At 35.1% G+C, this 27845-nt stretch overlaps 1 protein-coding gene across 3 annotated transcripts; it reads right to left on the reverse strand.

Moving 5' to 3' along the window:
- Positions 1-12048: 12048 nt before the first annotated feature.
- Positions 12049-18675, reverse strand: LOC120066980 (pentatricopeptide repeat-containing protein At3g22470, mitochondrial-like). 3 transcript variants are annotated; one of them, XM_039018319.1, is made up of 3 exons: positions 15638-18675; positions 15308-15395; positions 12049-12651 (listed from the first exon to the last, which is right to left on the reverse strand). In XM_039018319.1, the coding sequence occupies exon 1, from the start codon at positions 18360-18362 to the stop codon at positions 16389-16391; it is 1974 nt and encodes a 657-aa protein (XP_038874247.1). In that variant the 5' UTR covers positions 18363-18675; the 3' UTR covers positions 12049-12651; positions 15308-15395; positions 15638-16388. The 3 variants fall into 3 exon arrangements, with proteins under 3 accessions (XP_038874247.1, XP_038874246.1, XP_038874245.1); XM_039018318.1 differs by lacking the exon at positions 12049-12651 and adding an exon at positions 13421-13624; XM_039018317.1 differs by lacking the exon at positions 12049-12651 and adding an exon at positions 13421-13624 and having other exon boundaries at positions 15308-18675.
- Positions 18676-27845: the final 9170 nt, after the last annotated feature.

A 27845-nucleotide genomic window follows, 5' to 3' on the forward strand; every position in this document is an offset into this window, starting at 1 on the left:
GATGGTCACTCTATACATTAGTGATGGTTAGCTCCTTGCGATGGCTAAGTTGAATTGTCATGATAGTGAATTGGCTTGCTATGCGTTGCTTATGGACTAGGCATTGAGCAACCAAGAGTTGGTCGCATACAAGGATGAAACCATCAGGATGACATCATCAAAACCATGTGTCTTCTTGGGAGGAAAACCTTAAACCTTAAGAATTTGAGGTGGTGGCATCAGATTGGAGGCCCATGCGTTGGCAAGGTGGGAAGAAGACACTTAGCTTGTGATGATCACAACATTGCGTTGATGGGGTGAGAAGGAGACACTTGACCATGCAGCCAAGTAGGTGGTGTCAACTCCGGAGAAGGTTTGGACGCCTTATAAATAGAGCCAAGAGACTTCATTTTTAGTTCACAGCTCAGAAATACCGTAAAAAGAGTGGGAGAGTGGAGCAAACCTTGCATTGGAGCCAAATCCATGCGTTAGTCATAGAGGATGCATTGAACAGTGAAGTCTGAAGAGGATGCATCAATTTGGGACGAGGATTTCTCCCAATTTACTCATGCGTTTGGAGTGATTCTAAAGCCACCTGAAAGCTCTGAAAGTCTAGTTTTTAGGGTAGGGCTGCCAGAAGAAAAGCTCCAAGGGATCGGGCTGGAAACTGAAAAGAAGACAGAAGGGTCAGGCTGTCAGATCAGTTTGGGCCAGTCTTGAGATTCTGTGATTCCGGCCAAATAACGAGGGGTTCTGAGCTCAAATTTTAGGGTAAGCTTTATGAGACAGTTTAGAACATGTTTATAGAAGGAAGTATCTCAAAATAAGATTTAGAACTATAAGTAATCTAAGCTGAAAATTAGATCTGGATTCTAGGGGTAAAAAGGGAGCCCGAGGTAGAAAAGGGAGCTACTAGAGTGAAAAGCTCTTAAGCAATCATGGTGAGTGGCTAAAATGTTTTGACTAAAACATTTGCTTAAAATGTTTGATTACAATGTGTTATAGACAACATGTTTTAAAGAAAATTATTCTCATGCCAACTAGTTTTACAAGTGATTTCCAAGCAAACCATGAGTTATGTTTTAAACGCATACATGTGTGAGAAATTGTTGAAAAGCGATTTATATGTGTTAAATATACTCATCATGTGTTAGTACCTTTAAAGACATGTTTTTATATGTGTTATACTTTACATGCTTTAAAGAGAGAAAGTCATTTATGACTAGTTTTACTTAAAACGCATACCGAAGGACATTTTGAGAAGGTATTCGCCCAACTAGATACTGAAGGACATTTGAGAAGGTATCTATTGGTACCGAAGGACGTTTGAGAAGGTATCTGAACAGAAGTAGCTAAGGTATGACGGTACTTAGTATGGCCACGTGCACGTAGGTAGTTAGAGTCAGAGATTGAGCAAAAGGGTTCTCTCTTGACTAGCAGTTGGTGTTGGGATTGTTTTATCTACAGTAAGGGTTATTCTCAACTGAGAAATAGTTTTACTGTTTTATGATTAAAACAACTTTATATGTTTTATGCTTGGAAAATGTTTATACTGCACTACAAATAATGTAGAAGCTTATATTTCAGTTAAACTCTTTATTGCGATTTTGCATGAGAATCAATTATCTTTCTTAAGTCACTCACTGGGCGCAAGCTCACCCCGTTTTCAAATTTTTTCTTTTTCCCCCCCACAGGTACCGATCAAATCCTCTGAAGATAGCTCTGCATCTGCTCTGCCACTAAAAGATAACGAGATTTGTAACCCGTCTGTTAGGTGGTACTGTTAACATAGTACACATTACTGTTGTTCATATAGGGACTAGGGTTTGTGGGTTTTGTGACTTGTGAATCTAGTGTTTTAATGACTCTAAATATGTTACGCTTCTAACTTAATAAATGTTGGCCTAAAGATATTCCGCTGTATATGAGTTATATATTGGTATCAGAGTTATTCCGCAACAGTTAGTAGGCAGTAAGTGTCAGCCACAGGGTTGATAACTACTGCAGTCATGCCCTTTCCTAGGCTAAGAGGGTGGTTTGGGGCGGGGTGTGACAAGGATCTACCATCTGTAGTAGTTTACAACACTTGCAAGCCTCTACAAAGCAGATCGTATCCGTAGTGTCACCAGGATCAGGTATCCCACCTTAATCCTTATATTACAGACCTATTTAGGTTATCACTTAAGGCATGATCCACTTGTATATCACATATACATGCTTAAGTTCACATAAGATAACCAAGGAGCTTTATTTATTGGATATGAGTAAATGCCAGAATTAAATAACAATTATTTTATTCATCAAACAATGTGTAACAATATAAACAACGAGACTCCGGGAGAATTAGGACACCAATCCCAACAGATGCATGACCAATGCACAACCTAAGATGGGATTTTTCTATATGTCATACCATATGACATATAAATAACACATACATCCTATGTATATTAACACAGATTAATGGACCTAGATGAACCACCTCAATACTAGAAAGAAAGCCTCTATCTATTACATTTTTCCATCGAGCAAACCGATTCACAGAAGAACAAGGTCTTGAACCGCCGAGCGAAGCTCCCATCGTTTAGTAAACGTGGCTAGGTAAATGATCATGTAGCGCACAAGATTAAAACATATGATTACTAAACGATTGTTTAAACGACAACGAAGCTGCGAAGCCCGATCGTCTAGACGATTACTTAACACGCGATAAGGTAAATGATTTACTCCACAATCGTGTAGTTAGTAACAAAGCGATGAAGCTCACTGAGCTACATGACCATCTAGTGCAAACACGTAAAATAGCTCCCGAGTATCCGATACTCAATGATCGTCTACCCCATCATTTACATGACTCGACCAACTCTTGGTCGTCTTCATCCTCGAAGAATAACAACCCTTGCTATGAAGCTTCTTCACGAACGACTCACAGACTCAAACTTTTTGAAATTATAGACTCGATAGAAGTTAATATGCCCAAAAACATAGGGGCCCTTACAATTAACTCGAAATGTAAAGGAATTTAAACAATCCAGAGGCTTCATCCCATAAACTCCATTAATCCCACACATCCACAAACGATTTAACGCTTAAACAGAGAGTAGACATGCTTTTACCCACCGAGAATGTAAATGAAATTCTTTGCATCAATGAGTTTGGAATATCAACAACCTGGCTCGATACCAATTGAAGGAACTCTTATACAAGAGTACCCCTGAACGGAAGCGGATCTTTCCAAAGACATTGTGATAGAATGGCCACATTTACATTCAAACAAACAGATATGTATCATACTACAAAATTACCGGCATGCTTAGAACAATAAAGAATAAGAGAACAAGAATACATACCAGTTGAAGAACTCTTCTTCAGCAAATCTCGTTCTCTCCAAGCGAACGGCTCCTCTCGCTCTCGCTGGAACGTCAATTAAATTGAACACTTTTGTTGAATTTCTAGCGAGAGTGAGAGGAGCCGTCTAGCGAGGCGAGAGCTTGGAAGACGACCAGTGGTATTGGTAGGCGATAGCTTGGAAGTTCCAGCGAGAGCAAGAGGAGCCGTCCCTTGAAGAGAGCGAGATTTCTGTTGAAGAAAATTTCTTCAACTAGTACGTATCTCTTCTCTTAGTTCTTTATTGTTCTTAACATGCTGGTAATTTTATAGTATGATGTATATCTGTCTGTTTGAATGTAAATGTGGTAATTCTGTCATAATGTCTTTGGAAAAACCAGCTTCTGCTCAAAGGTACTCTTGTATAAGAGTTTCTTCAACTTAAAGCTCCAACGGTATGTGAATAACTGATTAAACTCTTTAATCACGAGATTCACAATCCGTTAACTGTTGGTCATTCCACTAAATACCGACAACTGCATTATTCGCACTACAGATATATTTCTGTGTCCATATGACCAATCAACAGTGCGATGGTCCTTCACAAATTGCTCGTAAATAAAACTAGGCCAATTCACCGTTATGCCCCGTGTAGTTACATATAACTTCTTAAGTACCACTGATTCCTTTAATGAACAATAAGTCATAGTCCTACTATGACTAAGTCCTCTCGGGCCAAGAAAGAGTGTGGCCACTATGTTCAAGACCCGAAATCGACCCTTAAGGGAGCAATTTATCTACTTATTCCTACTTTGGGGAAGAAGTGAATTCCGTCTTGTGTAGCTGAGTTCCCACCTCGCCAATCAGATGAATCCCCAAAATGGTAGGCTTTTTGAGTTGGCAATCTGGCCACTCTTACCCATACAAATCAAAGGACTGCCCTCGTGAGCAGGAGTTCCCAACTCACTTAGGATTAAGGTCATGTCACCTATGGTCATCCTAGTAAAATGTAAGTCTCAATTATCAACGACCTTATATAAAGAGACTAATCATTTCATAGTTCGGTCTTATAAAAACTCTTTGTATAAGATACCCCCGCTCACATGTCTCCACATGAATGGTCAGGATCAGACCATTTGTAGCACTTTACAACACTTGTAACATCTACAAAGTGGGTCGTATCCATAGTATCATCAGGATAAGGTATCCCTCCTTTATCCTTATACTACAGACCGTTTAGGTTATTACTTAAGGCATGATACACTTATATGTCTCCACATACATGCTTAAGTTACATGAAATAGCCATGAATCTTATTGTATTGGATTGAGTAAATGCGTATAAAATAGCACTTATTTTATAAATAACAATATGTATACATAGTGTTTACAAACTAGGAGACTACCAGGAGAATTAGGACACCAATCCCAACACAACCCTCCCACTACATCGAGGCACTCTCAGCTCTTTGAGAAAGATGCATCTGACCAGTCATAACAACTTTTGTTTCAGGGTCAGCTTAATCAATAACTCTTATTGATTTTCTATAACTACTATGGAAACTTGATACAGTAATTAATGATCTCTCATGTATACTTCTACAAATAAAGTAATATTTATCGATACAACTACATGATTTTCTTCTAGGTTGAAGAAGTATACTACTTTTGGGTAGTCTACAGATAGGTATATTATTTTGAATGATGTTCTAATTTGTTAGGGTTTGGCACCAACACATGTGCTGGTCTTTCCCAAATTTTGAAATATGTAAACATCCTTTACTTGTCATAAACAACTTTTATGATCTCTCCATATCTCATATGAAGTTTCAGAAAACCTTTTGATGGAATGATGTTCAAAAAGTATATAACAATCACTACTGTATACTTCCACAATTAAGGCAACTTAGCATAGCTCATCTTTCAATCGAACCATGTCTAACAGGGGTCTGTTTTTCTTCTCCAGAGAATTGTGACTGGATTCCATATTCTATCAAATAGTTATGGAAATCTCAGATTTTATGTACTCTACACCTCGATCTGATTAAAGTGTCTTTGTTTTACTTAACAAGATTTTAAACACCTTGAACTTTTCAAATTTTTTAGACTCATGATCAAGTCTGATATCCCAAGTTAGGTAAATATAATCGTACTTTGAATAATCATCAATTAAATGGATGAAATATACATACCCTCCTCTTGCCTTGACATTCATTGGACCATAGAAGTCTGAATGTGTAAGCTCTAAGGGTTCTTTGGCTCTTAAGACCTTTTCTTATAAAATATCTTTTGGTTATCTTATCTTCAAGACAAGACTCACATAATGTTAAAAGGTTGTCTTCTAATTGATTTAGATGACCACTTTTAACCATTCTTAATCCTATTAAGACTTATGTGACCAAATTTAATTGCCAAAGATAAGTACTTGAAAAAACCTTTTACCTTTTATTTTTCAGCCGTTTTAAATATATGAATATTTTAAATGGCCTATATTTTGGTTGGTTTTAACATAGTTGTTTTATAATAGAACAAACAAAAAAAACATCTTTTGCTGATGAACACTTCATTTATCTTAAAAGATACTTTTATACAAATGTTCTTACAAAAGATAGATATAAGATTTTTCATTACATTAAGAAAAAGTACATGATCTAATATAAAGGATCTATCTTTTCTAAAACAACTTCAGAAACTCCCACTGATTTTTCTAAGATAGCCTCCCTTGTTCACAACCTTCAGAGTTATCTCTTAATCTGCAAGCATTCTTCAAAAACTAATTTCCTTGTTTTGATTTTTTCGCTTTCTTTTTTGCAAGGTATTTCAGACAGTTTCTCTTCCAGTGCCCGTCTTCGTTGCAGTAGAAACATTTTCCTTTGTTTGCAACTTTAGCCTTGCCTTTGCGGTCAGTAGGAGCCTTCGTCTTCCCCTTACTCTTTTTCATCTAAACACTTTTGTTCTTAGAAGAAGAAGAATTAGACTTTATCTTAGAGGATGATCCTCTTTTATCTGCAGTGGCAACATTTACCTCTACTTCCTGTCCCTTAGTTTTCAAGAAGAACTGATAAATCTGTAGCTCATTGAGAAAAATGGTTAAGTTATATTCTATCTTATTCATCATCGCATTTGTGCGGAACTGTAAGAAGCTCTTCGGAAGAGACTCTAGAATAAAACTGACCTGACTTTTCTCGTCTATGACAACTTCGTTTACTTCTACCACATTGAAATGGACCATTATGTCCAAGACATGTTCTCTAACAAAAGCCCTTTCTTGACAGTTAAACGTACTTGATGACATTATGTCTAAGGAAGAAAGACGACTGTCCAAACCGCAAAGATTCCATAATCTCTTTTGTGGTATGCATGTGATCGTGTTTCTTTACCAAAACATCATATATGTTGGCAAGAATATAGGCTCGGGTTTTTTCATTTGTCATTGTGCACTTGTCATATACTTTCCGAACAATTCGGTTTGCGTTTGAGCCGATGTTAGGAGGACATTCCTCAGTTAAAACGAACCTCAGATCATCTATTACCAGTATTATATTTAGGATTGATTTTCATGTAGCGTAATTGTCCCCATTAAGTTTCTCAGAAGCTAGTAACTATATTAATGAGCTAGTCATTCTGAAAGTATAAATAAATTCTATTAGCAAATTGCTTTTAAATCCAATCATGTTTTAACAAAGTAATAATGTACCCTAATTTCATTATATTATTTGTTACTATACTTTAGTGAGTCATAATATATGCTACCGAGGGGCAGTCAAATACTCCTTCACTAAATCAAGACATTCTTGACTAAATATTAATTCTAGAATAATTCATATTCCTATAGTCATTTAGTTACCGTTTTTTGGTCAAGAACTTATTAACACTTAGTAATTCTCGTAAGTGTAACCCTCCATTTTCAGATCTCAGAAGTTGACCCCAACAATGCTATCGAATTAGAGAGTCAAGGTTGGGAATCGACCTAAGAAATCCTATCCATTTATGGAATTTGATTTGTTCCAAATCTCATGTTACAACCCTCCAAGGGGATAACCGTCGTAAAATAACTAGCTTATGTTGCATAAAAACGACAAGCAAGTGTAACATAGGAATCTCACGATCCAAACTAATGAAAGAGACTGTAAGACACGTTGACACATATCCTTCACCCACTTACTATGAACTATTTCCCCTATTTGCCTTGCTATTGACTCATACAAACACTTTTCGAATGGAGGTCACTTCTAGGTTGACACGAAGCCGAGCATGAATCTCATGGTGTGAACTCTTAGAGACACGAGAGCTAAGAACAACATACCGCACATGTTATTAATCTCCCACTGAAGTGTTCTATTTTTTTTAGTAATATTTTACTTAGGTTTATTTCGGCTAATAAAATAACCAAAGTTTAGGTGATTATCCAAGTATAAAGTTTATATTTGGATTTAACCTACGATGTGTAGGTGATAACCAGTTTTAAAATCTCACATCGCTCATGCATGCTCACAAAACCGGGTTAACAACGCTCAATTATTCGGTTATAAACCCCAGTAAGGAGGTGTTCTGTAAACTATCAACTTAAATACCTCATGCCTTACACAAGATTATAGACCGGTTGAGTTTGTAACCAAATTTTACAAGATAACGACCTATTTTAACTATTAAAACAAGTTGTTATTTGTTAACCCTAGGTGAGCAGGCATCTTATCTTTGTTATGGATTTTAAATGTCTAATTCGGTTTTTATAACAATTATAAAACAATAGACATGTTGATCATCCATATTAAGCATTTCGAGATTTAATATAACACTTTGTATTAAATACTTGAAACCCTAAACATGCATACTATATATTATAACTCTTTATGACATACTTTCAATGCATGCTTCATGCTTCCTATGGTGGGATTTTAAATCTACATGGCATACTACATGCATATACAAGATTTATTTAATTATAACATACATTCACAATGCATAAATAATTAAACATACACTGATACGGACCAGTTTTGGCATTTCAAGCAAGCAAAACACCTAAATTATTATAATAATAATTAAAAATAGCTTCAAAAGGCTTTTGGTCTTCACGAACCGACCCAAACTGCCCAAACCGAATCTCTAAAGCTCCAAAATAGGTTGAACCGGCCAAAATGAGGTTGAACCAGACCTCCTTGACCTGAACCGACTGAACCCAACAAATAAATCTCTAAGTTTTATGTCCTAAAACTCGTGGTTTGTAAACAATAAATTTATTATGTTAATCATTATAGATGTTACTGAAGTTTGGTTCAATAAAGTTTTTATTGAATGCATGAATTGCTCGTTTCATTTTAGAAATAACCCTAAATCCAATAAACTAAGATCCATGGCTATTACATGAGTACTTGAACTTTATGTAGAGACATAAAAGTGGATCAAGTTCGAGTAAATAGCCAAAATGGTCTATAGTATACGAATAAGGTTGGGTATCTTATTATGGGGACACTATCGGATGTGACCCACTTTGTAGATATTACAATTGTTGTAAAGTGCTTCAAACGAAGTGATCCTAATTCACTCATGTGAAGACATGCGAGTGGAGGCGTCCTATATAAAGAGTTTGTGTAAGATCGAACTAAGAAATTAGTCATTCTTACTTTATAACGTTGTTTACTGTTTAAAACTGACTATTTCAAAGCGATGACCAAGGTAACTTGACCTTAATCCTGAGCTAACTATGAATTCCTATTTATTTGGGATTATTCTTAGATTTGCATGGGTGAGGCTCAACAGCACCGACTCAAAGAGTCTCCTATTTCAGGGCTAAGATCGGGTAGACAGCTGGAAACATAGGGTGTAAGATGAAATTAGCTCCTACCCATTTTTAAGGATAGTAAATAGGTTGTTTCCTTAAGTGCTGACTCTGGGTCTTGAACAAGGGACTCCACCTTCTCATTGCTCGAGAGGGATTCGGTTTAGTGATTGGATCACAAACCAATTGTTCATTAGAGGATTAGTGGGACTTAAGAAACAATATGTAATCTCGGGAGTCAAACAACTTCTGACCTAACCATTATTACGATCAACCTATGAAGAATTGACTTACTAATTATGGTTATATCGAATGGACACAATTATATCTACAATGAGGGAGTGTAACTATTGGGCTTTAGTAGAGTGACTTGATCGTTAATAAATGTTGACTAATTAGGTTAAAGAGTTTAACTAGTTAATCTCGGATTATTGGAGCCCATGATCTGTAGGTCCATTAGGTCCCCTTACTAGCTCACAACAGATTAAACCTTAGAATAACGTGATGAGAGAATTTGAAACCTTCAAATTCTAATTGAGGGAATAAGTAATTATATGCGATATAGTTATACACGAAATTGGAGAATTGGATAATATTTAAATCTGATTTAAATATTACATGTATAAAGATTCGTGATTGAGGAATTGATGTTCAATTAATTTAAAATGTTGATATTAAATTAATATAATTAATTATTAAAAATTAATTATTGAATTAATTTTAAAACTAATAAAATTTCATATTAATTATTGAATTAATATTGAAATTAATTTTGAAAATTAGTTTTCAAAAATGAAAAGAAAAATTGAAATTTCAATGGATTTTTTTTCTTTCTTTCTTTCTTTTTTTGTTTTTTTTTTTTTTTAATTTAGAAAAAACTCAATAGTGGGGTTTTCCAAACATGAAAACTCAAAATCCACTTAATCTTGCAAGTAGGTGTTGTCATGTTTCTATGCAAACAAGTTGCATGAATAACTTGCACAAAACTGAGCATGAATGAGTTGAGATGAGACTCATGCATTACTGAATGCTGGCTGGTTTTTGAAGAAGAAGAGTTCTTCAACAAACCCAAAAAATCTGGCTTCTCCTCTCTAATAGTTTCCTAAATTCCTACTCATTTTGAATCCCACAATTCAATCTATGGTCTTAGAGAATAGTAGGGAAAATCAAGTGGTGGTCCACACCTTATTGCTGAGGAGATTGAAGGTGTCGTGGATTAAAGGAATTCTACAAAGGTATATCATAAACCCTCTTTTCTATTGTATGAACATGCTTTCTTAGTTGCTAAAATTGATGAACTATAGTGCTTAATGATTTTTGCTTCCGTTAATTGCATGCTAACTCCAACAATGAGAACCATATTAACTATTAGATATAGAGGATTATTGTTGTATTCTATTACAACTAAGGGGATAATTGGATTAAGGAGTGAAGTTGTGAAGTTTGGAGAGTTGTTTAGTTGAGGGGTCTATAATATGAGAAGTCAATACAACATGAATTGTTTTTTTTAGTTGTGAGCCCACAAACTCCTTTGGCCAAACAAGAAGTGGAGTTATCAACGCTATTCCTCTTACTCCAACTCCTTAGACCAAACACATCCCAACTTATTCAACAATATTCTTTTTCGTTTGGGTTGATCGAATTTCAATGATGCAAATGTCCTATGGGAATTACTATTTTAGAACGATACACATAAGTCGATTTTCATTTTAAGAAAGGATGATGGCTCTGAAAGAGGATTTGCTTTGGTTATTCCCCCAATTTGTAAGAGCGAAAAATCCATGATAAGAAATATGATGTGGAAAAAAAATGGAGTGATTGTGGATTCTTTAAAGAATGAATGAGAGTGATTTTGAAATGGTTAAAATAAATTTTGTCATGTTCAAAATCATTTCAACACGTGTCTTTAATCTTTCAATATGAAATTTATTGTTATTTCTTATCAACCATATAACAAATTGATGACATGACTTTTTAGAGAGAGAGAGAGAGGGAAGCACAATTTACATTTAACTTTCACCTTAATGTAGTTTCAAAACATGTTCTAATATAGTACTCCTTACTGAAGCAACTTTTTTACCTTCAAAAGAAGCACTTTTTAATCAGTCTAGCAAAAAAAAAAAAGTTTTTGAAATTATTTTCAAGCCGTTTTAAAAAGTTATTTCGAGCTTATTTTAAAGACATATTTAGAAGTGATTTTGAAATGGTTATAAATATTTATCATGTTCAAAATTATTTCGAAACATGAATGTAATCATTCAATATTACCATGATGTCATGATTTTGAATATATATATAACTTGAAACAAGAAGTTCTCTCTCTTTTCTTTTCAGATTCTGAGGATGAGCCAGTATGTATTGAATTGAAACTACATAGCCTAGCTAAAATAGTACGTATATGACTTAAAACCATGTTTGCACTAGGGAAAAAGTAATAAATGAATAGTATTATGAAAAGTTGACCCCAATGAATTGCTTTTGTCGTTGTTTACTTCGCATTCCGTACTTGTACTACTATGTGGGATCCACTACCCAATCTATAATAAAAATACAAGGGTGATCAATCCGTTTGCGATTGAAAATTACGTTATTATTATCGTTATCGTTAGTGTATTGTTACGATATGAAATTTATTATATTTACTATTACTGTTATCGTTACCGCTTAGGGTCAAACAATAATGGTAATGGTAACAATAAATGTGACAAATTCATAAATCTAAGTAAATGTGATCCAAAGCAATCCAATTATGTTTGTATTCTGACCTATTACAATTGATTTATCAACGAAATCCAATTTTGATTTCACCAATTTTTATTACGGATTGGTAAACATGGCCTAAATACAATCTAATTATTGCTCCAGAAATAAAGATTTCAATCACATTAATTAAAGTTGGTTCCATACCAAGAAAACAAGAAAACAATGGAGGAGATGAGGACAGTTGCAAAAGAAGAGACAAGCTAACATGAGCATAACTCAATAAACATAAATAATTATGTACTTTTGATCAAAAGTTCAGAGGTTCGAACTCCTATCTCGCATACTCTTCCATAATTCAAAGGGATCTCAACAAAAGATCCATGTTCAAGTGAAGTAGTATTACAAATGCTAAACCAAAATATTTACAAACCATCTCAATGAAACGCACCAAACCATGGCCACAAAATTTACCCAATGAGCAATATGTACACAAATCTTTATCATGTCAAATTTGCCAAAGGAATATGGAAATAGGTCTCCTGTGACCCCTGTTGCCTAGCAGAACAAGCTGCTCAGTCTTGGTGTTTTGCACCTTAGGCTTGTATCCTTTTCTTGTGTGACTGTTGAATCACTGAAACTTATCTTTTAAATTGGTGCCCTTAGCTCTAGGGTAAACCTCTTTGAGAACGAAAGTTGTAGAGTAGTCTGCTTCTTTGACCAAGCACCAAAGTAATTGCTTCTAATTTGAACTCCATCAAGGCGCTCTTGAACAGTAGCTTGAACCCTAATAAGTACCATACCGAGAGCCACAAGAACTCCATCGAGGTGCTCTTGAACAATAGCTTGAACCCTAATACGTATCTGATATAATCGGTATTAGGAGATTATTAGGGTATTAAGGGGCATAATAGGAATTAGATAGGGAGTTAGTTATAATTGTTGGTTATAAATAGAGGGAGAGGGGAATGGAGGAGGCAAGCAATATTTGGCATATGAATTAGCGCTTGAGGGTTATCTCAAGATTGGGAGGGTCCAAGTACCTCGAACACTTGGTTTATCTTGCATTTTCGATATTTTTTTTTATATTTCAATATATCTGGGTTCTATCAATATCATACCGAGAGCCACAATTAGTCTTAATTCCACAGCTTCACCAACTTGATACTACAGCTCAAGTTAAAACATTTATTTGAGAAAAAAAAAATAAAAAAATACTAGACCTACTCTCTCATCACCTCTTAACCTTATAAATTTAACAGTCTAACAAACTTATGAGATGTTTGACATCTTCATAAGGTATTCTCAAAACATTTGAATCCCACAATAAGACAGTTCTATCAACAAGTCTTCGCAACTATATTTCTAACACAATAAAGAATAAACATGAATGAGATTTGACTCGTGAAATTTGTTATGATAAAACCTCAAGGTTGCTATGCCTTCGTACCATTATCTCATGAATGAGAGACTAAAAGAATAATGAACCTTGCTAATAGCCTATAATTGTTGATTGGGGTTAGTTACATATGCATGAGGCAGAAATCAAAGCAAATTTCGTCATGAGAACTAAAAATTGCTCAACTAGAACTTTCGGCACACACACTATTGCAACCAACAGAGGTTCAAATTCCCAAAAATGTAATAGCTTTAAGGATTGTATTGATTAAAAATTTTCAAGTCATAGTCCCTTATTAGTTTATATGTTCAGAACACAAATACACACAAGTATTTGTTGCATCACTGTCTAAAAGAATAACAAGTACATCGTATTTGTCACTATATTTTAGAGATTAGGCTTCACAATATTTGCAGAGATTCTCCAACGTCCAAATCACTAACCCAAATCAACCAAAAGAAAAATTAGAAATCAACAAATAAAATAGGAAAAGAAAAACTTCATATTCAAATCAACAATCACCTCCATTGCCTACTTCTATTTCTAAAATGTCTTCAAAATTCAAACAATAACTACCACCTCCATGTCTTTAATCATTCAATATTATTTCATTCAATATTATTTTCCGTAGACCGTTTGATGATTTGACTTTGAGTATATATATATCACACCAAGGAATGTGTGAATTTGATAAAATGTTCTTTAAAATTTGAAGAGCACTTTGGAGTGCTTTCTGGCAGTATTGTAAAGTGCTTTAAATTAAATTAAGATATGGAATAGCCAGTAAACTTTCACATTGGTTAAATGTAGTTTCAAACATGTTTTAATAATATAGTACTCCTCAATTAGGGATGGCAACAGGATCAAAATGGGACAGGGACGCACTCCACATCCGCGTTCCCACCCCATTCCCCGTTTTGGGGGGTCGGGTTGAGGATTCGGATTCCCACGGAAAAAAATCTCCGCTTTTTATTTTCTTATTTTTATGATTTAAAATTAACTAAAATTAGTATTTATATTGAAATGGTAAATTTTATGTAATAAATTAGTATTATTGTTACATATATTTGTTTAAATTAATAATTAAAAAATATTTTAATGCTTTTTTATTATAAAATTTATTATTCAATGAAAATTAAAAAAAAAAAAAAAAAAAAAAAAAAACTAACAGTAGCTTCATTACTGTTTTAATAATTATAAATATATATATAATTATAACAATTAAAATTAGAAAAAAATCATAATTAAAAGTAGTTTTTATAACTACCATTCCAATTTTTTTTCTAATTTTAATTATTATTATTATATATATATATTAATAATTAAAAAAAATGAGAATCGGGTTTGGGTCAGGGATGGGCGGGGATCTCCTCCCCATCCTTGATCAGGGACCTGATTTGAATCTCTGGTTTGACCCCATATCCAATCAAATTGAGGATTCCCTGCCCTGATCAGGTCGGAGACCCGCGGGAATCCAACCCCGTGAGGAATTTTGTCATCCCTATCCTCAATGAAGCACCTTTTATACCCTCAATCTTAGAAGTACTTAAAGTTAAAAGTGAATTTTTGGTTATTTTTTAGTAGGCTAGTTCAATAAATAGTTTAAAATAGTACTTTTGAATATCCACTCTAACAAAATAAAAATTTTTAAAGTACTTTTTGAAACTATTTTCAAGCTATTTTAAAAGTTATCTCAAGCTCACTTTAAGGATATATTTGGAGGTGACTTTAAAATGGTTATAAACGTGTCATGATCAAAATTATTTTGAAACATGTTTTTAATCATTCAATACTATCATTGTTATTTGCTCTCAACTATATAACAAATTGATGACATGACTTTGAATATATATATACTAACTTGATGATATAGATATACATTGAATTGAAATACACAGATTAACTAAAGTAGAACCCATCGAATTTCAAATATAACTTCATCATGACTTAATTATTGCCCCAAAAATAAAGATTTCAATCACGTTAATTACAATTGATTCTATTATAACTATTAAAGTGAGCAACTAAATCTCCTAGGAAAATTAATTATTTCCAAAGAAACGAGAAATGGAAAAGTTATCAAATGTTATCAATGGACCCTAAATCTCCTAGGAAACTTACTTATTTCCACCATGATCTGCATTTCATTCCACAGTGAACTCCATGAACCAAGACAAAATGCTTTCTTTATCTTTAAATTCCCTTCCGCCTAATATAGCCAGATGAACGAGTTAGACAACAGATTCACAAGCTAGCCCGAGAATCGAACACTTCAGTCAAGACAACCTAAAACTAAACACAAACATGAAAATAATAGATGCAATTTAATTCCCCTCCTCACATGGAATTCTTAATTATAAAACTATGCGACCTGAACGCTAACCATACTGCACCATCACCCCAATTTCCTCCTCACATGGTATTCTTAATTTCCCCTATATAATGCCTTACCTCATCGTCTTCCATAAATATAGAGGATGATGGATCACTTTTAGACATCTTCTCCTGCCCCTGCTATAAGCCCGGCAACATGTCTGCAACCACCAGTGACATCACATTAATTTGCTTATATCACAAGCATCAGCAAGATTAATGAGAACTCGTCACCCTTATCACCGAGGTAACGAGCTGGCTCAGTCTCAGTGTTTTGAAGCTTTGCCTTGTATCCTTTTCTTGTGTGATTGTTGAATAATTGAAACCTTTTTTAACTGGGTGCCCCTAACTCCAAGTTCCCTTTGAGAACTAAAGTTGTAGAGCAGCCTGCTTCTTCTTCGAGCAAGCTCCAAAGCAGTTGCTACTAATTTGAGCACCATCGAGGTATCCTCGAGAAGTAGCTTGAACCCTGATATGTATCATATTGAGAGCCATGGCTAATCTTACTTTAACAGTGTCACCAACTTGCTACCTCGCCCAAAGTTCATTTATAAGAGAAAAACTATTAGAAGTCCTCCACCTTCTCCACGTGCAATGAGCCTGACATCAACATTACCACTTGACCTTACAAATTTAGCAGTCTAACAAACTTATGAGATATTGGACATCTTCATTATGTGATGATCAAAAACCTCAAGGTCACCATGCCTTCAGTCTACTATCTCATCTAAAAGAATAATGAATCTTGCTGACAACCATATAAAAGTGAGGCAGTAGTCAAAGCAAATTTCATCATGAGAACTCAAAATTTTCATCATGAGCTTCAAAGTCAATTTTCAAGGCATAGTCCCTTATTAGTATATAGATCTTTGAATTGCCATTGACCTCGACACTCTTGAATAGGAAATGTTGGAAGCAAGTTCAGATATCCCCGAAACTTTTCATCTTCAGAAAGCATGTTTACTACTATGGTGCAGGTGGAAGCATCTGGCAACACATTTTTTTGAACCATCCTATGAAGAAGCTCAATCACTTCCTCTCGTTTATTACTTCCGTAGAAACCACATAGAAGTGTATTGTAGGTAATTACATTAGGAGTACAACCATTTTCTTCCATCTTTCGAAATAAATCATTTGCCTTTTCTAGTTGTCCTTCTTTACAACACCCATGGATCAAAATGGAATAAGTCACAACATTTGGTAGAAGCCCTTCATGGGAAAATTTGTCGAAAAGCTCCCAAGCAGTTTCAAGTTTTCTTGCTTTACATAGGCCATTGATAAGACAATTAAAGATATCGATGTTTAATTTCAAGTTGTACGACAGCTCATTATAGAATTCCATTGCTTCTAACAAACAATCATTCTTACACAACCCATCTAAAAAGATACTAAACGTACATGAACTCGGCACTAGACCACGAGCTTGAATGACCCCAAATATTTTCTTTGCATCATTAACCTTCCTTGCCTGAAAAAGACCCATTAGCAAGGCATTATATGTTATCACAGATGGCTTAATGCCCATTTGAAGCATTTCATTGTAAATCTTCATTGCTTCTTCCACCTTCCAATTTTTGCAATACCCATTGATTAGCACATTGTAACTAATCACATTAGGTTCACACCCCTTACTTGGTATACTATCAAATAGTTCTCTAGCACTATGTAGATCACCAACCAAACAGAACCCATCCATCAATGTATTATACGTAAACAAATCAGGAATATTACCTCTTTGAATCATCACCTCTAGCAACTTCTTAGCCTCGATAACCTGCCCTACCTTGCAAAGCATACCCATCAACACATTAAATGTAACTGCATTTGGTTGAATACCTTGATCCACCATCTCATTGAGCAGACATTTAGCCTCCTCCCACCTTCCACTATGGCAAAATCCATGAATCAAAGAGCTGTAAGAAACCACATCTGGAAGCATTCTCTGAGCTTTCATTTCCTCAAAAAGTTTCCTCGCCTTGTCTTCCTGTCCATCTTTACAGAGCCCATCAATAATGGTACTATAACAAATAACATTAGGCTTGCAATTAATGCCATAATGACCAGTCCCGTTGAGCATTTCTTCATGCAACTTAAGAGCAATGTTAGTATTACCTGTTTGACAAAGACCCTTGATTAAAGTCCCATAAGTTATCACATTTGGCCTACAACCCAACTTTTGCATTCTCATAAACAACCGTGTAGCTTCACTAATCCTATGCTCCATACACAAGCCCTTAATCAAAGACGTATATGTCACTATATTGGGAGTATAACCTCTCCTTATAATCCCTGCCATGGCTGCTAGACCTTCACTAACCCGATTCACATTGCAAAGGCAATTAAGCAAGATATTAAACGTGATGTAATTAGGCAAAAGTCCGGCTAAGCTCATTCTGTAATACACCTGAAAAACCTCAGAGTAGTGCTTAATCTTAGCAAGTCCACCAAGTAAAAGATTGAATGAAGCCATGGCAGGGGTAGGATTTGCACTCATCATTAGGTCAAAGAATTGTAGTCCTTCTGATGCGGTAAAATTACCTGTCTTGCAATTGTGAAGGAACGTCCGAAGCCGTTCTTGAAACGAGATCTCTGAAGTTGACTTTTCCGGCGAAATTTCCGGTGATACAGTCGATTTGAACAGTTTAGAGAGGACAGGCGGGGATTTGGCAGGAATAGGAAATGGATTTTGGGGATTTGAAGATGCAACCCTTTGTGGGTGCGTAAACAGAGATGAGAGCTTGCCTTTCGAAGGAGCTGGCGAAAGAGAGGGGAAAATGGCGGAGGCTACAGTCTTGGAAACCATTTTGATTGAAAGAATTCCCCGTTAATGAGTTTAATCAGTATCTGAAAGTTGAGGAGAGGTGAAATTGTACCGGACGGGATGGAGATGGAGCACGATCAATGTTGCAGCACCGTGAATGAGGTTAAGGTTCCGCCGTGATTGAGAGAGGAAGAGTTTGAAGTAGCTCATCTTCGACTTCCACCATAGCTAGCTACAAACTCCGCCCAGGCCAATGCTCAGAGAAGGAGACGTGCGAGAGAAATGAGAGGGAAAGGAAAAATAGTCACGGCTAGGGCAAAATAATCGTAATCGAGGATCGAGTATACAATACTGATCTTCATAACTTTTAATTCTATGCTCTTCTTTAAATGTTATATTATTATATTAATAACGAATTACATATATTTTTGTCTTAAAATCGTCCTTGTTTAAGCAAATTTAAAAAACAATAAATATTCGAGGAAAAAAAACACCTTCAAATGGGTTTTGAATTCAAAATAATTGAGTATAAAGTAATCGAACATCGAGTATAACGTTGATATGATCGAGTATATACACGTGTCGGTTGCAGCCGTATCGAGTGACCTTCAAACGAGTTTTGAATTCAAAATAATCGAGTATAAAGTAATTGAGCCTTGAGTATAACGTTGATATGATCGAATATATACGTGTCGATTGCAGCCGTATCGAATGACCATGAAGTTAGGTATCGAGTGACCTTCAAACGAGTTTTAAATTCAAAATAATCGAGTACAAAATAATCGAGCATCAAGTATGACGTTGATATGATCGAGTATACACGTATCGATTGCAGCCTTATCGAGTGACCATGAAGCTGGGTATCAAGTGACCTTCAAACGGGTTATGAATTCAAAATAATCGAGTATAAAGTAATCGAGCATCGAGTATGACGTTGATATGATTGAGTATACACGTGTCGATTATAACCATATTGAGTGACCATGAACCTGGATATCGAGTGACCATGAACCTGGATATCGAGTGACCATGCATTGAGGAATGTGTGACGAGCCATCGAGGATCGAGTAAATTCGTATTGACAAGCATGAGGAGTGTATCTTAGGGGTGAATCGGTAAAATCACATGCTTATGACGTAAGCAAAAGACCATTTTCTATTACTTTCCCTACAGGAGCCATTTTTCATTTAGGCCTCCCAAATGAGGCCATCCGTATAAAAATCCCCAAATATTTAGGAAATTTTTGTATAGATTACCCTATGAGTTCTTTTAGAATAATAAAAAATTTACCTTTTGCTTAGGTCACAGAACATTTGATTTGTCTTCATTATTTCCTCTGCCCCTCTTATTGGAAAATGATATATATGAACTAAATATACTATCAAACTTATTACACCTCAACTAGAAACAATACATCCAATGTATAATTGTCATACCCCTCATTTATCTCTTTCACCTAGAAGAAGACGTGAAGATAGCAAATACCACCCTTTTGTGACACTTATAGTCTGTATTGACCTGTTTTATCCAACAACTTCTAAAACCAAGTAAACAACTTAACTCAAAATTAATTATTTTATTGCAACCAAAACTTAATAGTTCATACAACTTATACTTTCGAACTTTGAATCAAATACATGCAACCCAATCCTTAAAATCCATTAAATAACCTTAGCCCAGAATCAGTCCTGTAGTGTGATAAATCTTGACTTTGTGTGGCATCCGAAACTCTTCCTACTACCTGCAGAAAACATTTATAAAACTATTTTAAATGTAAGTCGGCATCAGAGTATTAAGATATCTAAATAAACTCCAAAATATGAGCATCGACAGATAAAACATATCAATTCAGTAAATGACATGATCATAAATTTTCTAAACATGTCCAAGAAAAAATCCACATAAACCACTTCCAAGTTCCAAAACCCATACCAAACTCTATACCAAAAACCTTAGTTGAGGTAGAGCAAGCTTAATACACCAAACATAAAAAAACTTAGCTAATGTAGAATAAACCCATTACACCAACGTCAATATCTTGACCTACATGCACACAATCATGCCCCCAAAGGGCTAAGCACCCTTGCACAAGACCCAAAGCCTATGTGTGTGTCAAGATGGATCCCAAAGACCTTCTGGATTTTCTAGATACCGTCTTCCATCCTTGAATATCGAAAATCCTAGATTTCTCATATACCTTCTATCCTCGAGTATAGGGAATCCTTAATCCATCCAAGGTACAAAGTACATTTTGGCAATCCAGTGGTTTGAAATCCATTTCCATCAAAACCACCATAAATACGAGTTTCAAATCCAAGCAAATCCAACGATTCCAAATCAACCAATCATTTTCCACAAAAAAAAAAAACATGTTGAAATAGTAAATAAAATCCGACAAAAAACATGCTTTCATGGATAAAATATTTTTATCTAAATCTAGAGTTCAAACTAGCATAAAGCCTTATAGAATAGACCATGCTAGGTTTTGAAACCATCCATACTATAATACCATATAATAGTATATTAACCAAAACATTTGAAAATATACCACTCATAGTGCCCCCACAAGGATTTCTTCTACCTCCAAGCTTCTTCAGTCTCCTCTCTAGTCCTTAATTCCTCTTACTTCCCTTATGTCCTGAATCATTCCAAATTTAGCTTAGAATCTAAAAATTATTCTATTTAGGGCTAAAATATTCTTAAAATACCTTATTGGCCTTAAACTTTATTCACTAACTCAAATTGATGCCAAACTAGGTGTTTGGCACTCAATGGGCAGTAAATGAAGGGTTAGGCATGTTGGCACGACAGGTAGGCGATAGACAGGTGTAGATGCGCGCACTAACGTGTGTTGGCATGTGACAAATGTGCGTTGATGGGCATGAGGCATTAGGCGCATGCATAAGGTAGCAAGTGGAGGGCACATGCGCTAGCAACTGATAGTGGGCTTTCTGTGTCATTCCCAGAAGACCACTAATCAAAGAAATTTTATTAAACTGATCCTATACCTATTACTACAAAGACGTAGCAATAGTGGTAAGTTCGGATCGATCCACATAGTGGCGCGATATTTGTTTTGTTAAGTCGATTTTATAGTTATAGCGATACATGTGGGGGATTTATGTGGATAAGAAATGAATTTAAAATTGCGTAAAGTAAAATAAAGTGGGTAAATATAATTAAGGATTAGAAATTTCAATCTTGGGAGTAAATTGGGTTCCTATACAATTTCCTATCATTGAACTATATTGATTAAACTCATATTCAATCATGCTTTGCAAAACAATATGCTTGACTCGACCTAACTAGTCTCTACAACAACGGATAACTAGCTAAGACCAAACTATGCAAGCAACCTGATTAATAATTAAAACTTCAAACAAAGCTCTAATTAATCTAAATGCAATCAATCATACTGAATCTTAAGCAGTCATATAAAATCGATTTACACTTGCATTAAGCCCTAGGTTTCTATTGTATGACTAATTAATTGGGGAAGCCCAAACTTAATTAACTACATGTAATATCCTGAGTTGTAGGAAGTTTTAAGTTAATTAACGCAAATTATTGAGTTTTAATTTAGAATCAAATTGTTATAGTTGAAGAAGTTTTATTGGTTAAGGCAGATTTTTTTTTTAATAGAGATTTAAATTAATTGGAAGGGATAATTGAATTATTTGGATAATAAATTTTGATATTTGTAGAATTTGGAGTTTTTTAAGGAACTAAAATTTAAAAGAAAAAAGGGGAAACTGTGGTTTTAAAATTTTACCCTCGTTAATTTTGGAGTTGGGATCCAAAATTTAATTAAAGAATTAGAAGAAGGTAATTGGTTTATTTGAAATTTATTAAATCAAGTATCTAAAAAGATTTGTAAATTTGGATTTACGTTAATTTAGAAAGTTTGAATGTAATTTTGAGATTTAGGATTTTTTGGAACAAAGTGATGTAAAGTTGGTGAATTTATTTTAAGGTTTATTTAATTAATTGGAGAAGAGGTAAAAGATTTGAGTTTGATATGATATATTTATTAAGGAAAGGAAAAAGAATAGAATATATATATATATATTATTGGTTGATTAAAGAACCCTAGGGAAGCATGCGTTAACACCCCCCCCCCCCCCCCTTCTTCTTCCTCACGCACAACCCCCTCTTTTTTTCAGCTTCTTCCGTTTTGCCGCCACAGCAACCAAGCGTCATTCGTTGCCTGCTGATCAGAACTCATCCGCGTGCCGCCCCCTTCACCGTCGTGTCTGACTCGTTCGAGTGACACCATCGCGTTGGTCTTTGTCAATTGTAAGACGTGACCCAACGCTGCTCGCCCGCCGGATCTCCAGTTCGCGTTGGGTTCCAATCGCAGCCCACCAGGTCTTTAGCCGTGATCTTGGCTGACTGCTTGCACCGTTGAAACTCGTCTCCGACCGTGCTTCGTCCTAGTCGAATCATCGTCCATGAGGTCGCACCACCGATTGCGCGTTTCTGTCGCCGCCGATCACCTTTTCCATCGCGCATCTCAGTTTTTGCCGTTGTCGATGTCGAAATCCAACTATTTGGAATGATTTGTAGATGCTCAATTTTGGGTAAATACTATTGATTAGTTATATCCAATGAACACAAAAATATATCTGTAGTGTGAATAGTGCAGTTATCGGTCTTTAGTAGAGTGCCCTACAGTTAACGGATGGTGAATAATTTAATTAAAGAATTTGATTAATTATTCATGTACGGTTGGAGTTTCAAGCTACAGATCCATGAGATCCCTTTGCTAGCTCAATAAAATTAAATGAGAATCAGTTTTTGGATTAATTTGAATTGTCCAAAATAATAAAGGGATTTAATTATATATGATATAATTAAGTTATTTCAATTATTTGTGATATACTTATTATAATGTATTTGATACATTATAGCTTTAGTGAGAGGAAATAAATATTTGAATATGATTGAAATATTATTATGTGAATTGGATTATACTGTATGTGATACAATATTAAAACTATAGGTTATATGTTATATTTGATATAACATATAATTTAATATATATATATATATATATATATCTGTCTCTTATACACATCTAGATGTGTATAAGAGACAGGTATGGGTGAGAGTGGCCAGATTGCCAACTCAACATGCCTACCTTTTTGGGGACTTGTCTAATCTGAGAGCTGGGAACTCAGTTACACAAGATGGAATTCACTTCTTTTCTGAAGTAGGGATAAGTAGAGAGATTACTCCTTTAAGAGCTGATTCCGGGGCTTGAACATAGTGATCATAGCTTCTTTTTGGAAGAGAAGACTCAGTCATAGTAGGACTATGACTTATGTTCATTAGAGGGATCAGTGGTACTATGACTTAAGATGACATAAAGATAAGTAAGTTGAAACGGAGGATGTATTGCGACATCCAGTTGATGTAGAGGGGTGGAAACATTTTGATCGTGAATTCCCTCATTTTGCTTTAGATCCTCGAAATGTTCGTTTGGGATTAGCTTCAAATGGCTTCAATCCGTTTGGAAATATGAGTACTTCTTATAGTATGTGGCTTGTGGTGATAATTCCTTATAATTTGCCCCATTGGAAATGCATGAAGGAAACAAACTTCTTCATGTCTTTGCTCATACCTGGTCCAAAATCTCCTAGAAAGGAAAGTTTACTTGCAACCGTTGATTGAGGAATTAAAAGAGTTGTGGACAATTGGTGTGCGAACTTATGATTATGTTGCTGGTGAGTTTTTTTTTAACTATATGCTACTTTATTATGGACGATTAATGACTTCCCTACGTATGGTGACTTATCTGGGTGGAGTACAAAAGGTTATCAAGTATGTCTAATATGCAAGGAAGATAACTCGTCCTTCGGGATAAGAGAGAAAATTATCATTTATGGGACATCGACGTTATCTGGAAAAGTTGAACGTAGACCTCCACCAGTCGTAATGAATGGAGAAGAGATATTACAACAAAGAAATATGCTAAACTTTTCTGTGCTTAGCAAACATCTATCGAAGCAAAATAAAAAAAGAAAGAGAATTCTAAACTGGACTAAAAAAAGTATTTTTTTTCCAACTTCCATATTGGTCTAGACTATTTTTACGACATAAATTGGATGTAATGCATATTGAAAAAAATATATGTGACAATTTGGTGGGTACATTGTTAAATATTGAAGGAAAGACAAATGATACAACGAACGCTTGATTAGACTTACAAGATTTGAAGATAAGAAAGGACCTACACTTGATACAGGTCGATAACAGATTTGTAAAACCACGGCAGCATACACATTAACAAATGGTGAACGGATTTCGTTTTGTAAGTATTTGAAATCAGTGAAATTCCCTGATGGATTCGTATCTAACATATCACGATGTGTGAATGACAAAGATGGAAAAATATCGGGGCTAAAAACACACGACTGTCATGTGTTGCTTCACAGACTACTCCCTATTGGTATTCGAGCATACCTACCGAAGAACGTATCCACTGCTATTGTTGAGTTGTGTACATTCTTTTACGACTTATGTGCAAAGACAATATGTGTAAGTGGTTTGAACAGACTACAAGCAGACATCATAGTCATACTTTGTAAATTGGAGAGAATATTCCCACTTGCCCTTTTCAATATAATGGTACACTTTGCAGTTCATCTACCATATGAAACCAAAGTGGAGTCCTAGTGGCTTGGAAGATCAGTAAGAACGCAAGTGTGGATAACAATTTCTACGATGTTGTAGACGAAGTATTAGATTTCCAATATGTGAACAGAAGACGCGTTTTCTTGTTGAAGTGTAGATGGTTTGACACAGATAACAACAAAAGTAATAGGACACGTGTGGATTTAGGATACAAATCGATCAATACATCACACTTTTGGTATGTCGATAAGCCTTTCATCTTTGTTATCCAAGCACAACAAGTCTTTTACATTGATGACATCAAATATGATAGCAATTGGAAAGTTGTTCAAGTAGTCCAAAATAAACGAATATGGGATGTACCAGAAGTGGATGATGTTGAAAACACACAACTATATTTACTAGAAATTGTTGGTGGCGTCCGAGTGGATGAAACCATTGAGGAGGTTACTTTATGCAGAGTTGACATTGATCCTATAGTTGTGGAAAGACCAATTATTGTACATGGCGATCATGACTTCATAAACGATGATGATAAAGAATAATTATCTCTCAATAACAGTTCAAGTGTTGATGAATAATTTGAATTAGATTACGATGATGAGTAATGATGTATCTACTCAATTCTCTTTTTCTCTAGCTTACACGTATTTATTGTTAATTTAATATTGTTTTGTCTTTTTTGTGTTTGTATAGATACGATGTCAACCCCTAATAGGCAACAGGAGGCTGATGAAGAATCCAGGAGATATATCTAGGCAATAAGGTATCTTCTATGGGTGATACTTCAGGTTAGTATATTTTGAAATATATTCTATTAACTGAAATACATCATAAACTGTTTTAAATTTTTTATTCTTCAGATAGTAGCTCAGCGTCCACTCGGAAGAAACGAGAGCATTCGCGGAACATCGAGCTAGAAAAATACGTCAAAAAACATGGGAGAATTACAATCATGATAAATGAGGGGGAGACGAAACCGATATCTCAACATTCGGTATGATTTAGAAATGCGATCGGCGTCGCTGTGAGATCTGCATTTCCAGTACGTTGTCGTACTTTGGCTGAGATTCCAAACGAGTTCATAGAATTGGCTAAGAGTCAATTATTGATAAGTAATTATAAGTTTATTCTTTTACAATCATGAACATCATCTATGCTAATTCTTCCCTCCCTCTTTTGTAGGCTCATTTCAAACTTGATCTATCTGGTCAATGACTTAACCGTTTTATAGAACATCAAATGCAAAACTCCTTCAAAGAATTTAGAACAGATTTGCACAGACATTACAGAAAATGTGGAAATCCTCAGCAAGCACGTGCTAATTTGCCTAGTTGGCTTAAAAATAGGCCAAAAGATTGGTACTTTTTGTGTGACCGCTTCGAGAGTGAAGCGTTTGAGGTAGAATATTTATGGCGTGTATCAATTACTGCATTTACTAATACATCACACTATCGACATATTTTTTTTTTCAAATGTAGGAAATGTCTGTGACGAACAGGAAGAATGGAGAGAAATTATTGTTCGACCACGTAGGTGGATCAAAGTCATTCCTGCAAATTCAGGCAGAGTTGTAAGCAAAAGAGGGTTGAGAAATAGGACGTGTTGACCTATTTAGGGAAACACACTCTAAAGGTGGCAAGTTTGTGAACGAGGCAGCTAAAAATGCACATGTAACATTTTTTACTTTACTATCGTATTTTTTTTTTCATTTTTAACTTTAGTCGCTCGTTTTTACCCATTTAATTATTATGTCTAGCATCAAATGTTGGAATTACAATCCAGCCCCACTCTAGAAGGTTCTCAACCACTAACAAGGGATGAAATCTGTGAGACGATTTTGAGTAGACGACCCATATATTCAAAAGGCCTAGGTTGGGGCCCTAAGCCTAAGTCAAGAAGGAGTAGCATCTCATCAAGCTCGTCATCTACTCAAGGAACGGAGGCAGGAATGGAGGAATTGAGAGCCAATTTCCAACAGTCTCAGTCGAGGATTAAGGAACTTGAAGACGTTTAGAAAAAAAAATGCAAGAGGATCATGCAAGACAAATGGAAGAAATGAAAAAAATAATTGAAGACATGATACGATCATATAAAGGAGACCCATTAAATTAGGTATGATTACTACATTATTTAGTTGTCTGATATGTTACTATCCTGCAGTTATGGTAGCAAAATAGTTATGTCTTAAGTAACTTGATGATAAAGAACGGTTGGCTATCCTGCAGTTATGGTAGCCAATCAACTGGATTTTGATGTGTTTTTTGTTGGCTATCTTGTGTATTTATGAATGTTTACGAAGTTTAATGTGTTGTGAGAGGGGGGAGGGGTGGGTTGAGATTGAGTTAAACCATTTTTGGGACAAATTTGAATTTATATTTACGAAGTTTAATGTGTTATGGTGGGGGAGGGGACGGGGGGTTGAGATTGGGTTAAACCATTTTGGGGACAAATTTGAGTTTTATGTGTGTTGGTCATTATTGAGGCGTTTTGTGTATTTTTGATGTTTGGGAGGTTACATGTTTGTCGTGGGGGGTGGGTAAAGTTTCATTACCACCCGTATTGAAGTTTGAATGTGTTGTGGATGTTTATCGATATAACATTTGAATGTTTTTGTTTTATTGTAGAATGCTGTTCGAAAATGAGCTGGGACAATTATTGAAGATGTTGTGTTCGAGACGTGTTCTAGATGTTGTTTTAATTTTATTTCTTTTATGTATTTGTGATATGAATGTTTATGAACTTCTAGTATCGACTTCGTTTGGATATTGTAATTTTTTATTTACTTGTTATAATATAGACTTCATTTTTGTTTTTTAATCATGTGAATCTTTATTTGGTTTAATATGTTTTACAAGTTTTCAAATCAAATTTTAAAAAATTACAAAT

The sequence above is a fragment of the Benincasa hispida genome, chromosome 12, assembly GCF_009727055.1.
Source record: "Benincasa hispida cultivar B227 chromosome 12, ASM972705v1, whole genome shotgun sequence".
Lineage (NCBI taxonomy): Eukaryota > Viridiplantae > Streptophyta > Magnoliopsida > Cucurbitales > Cucurbitaceae > Benincasa > Benincasa hispida.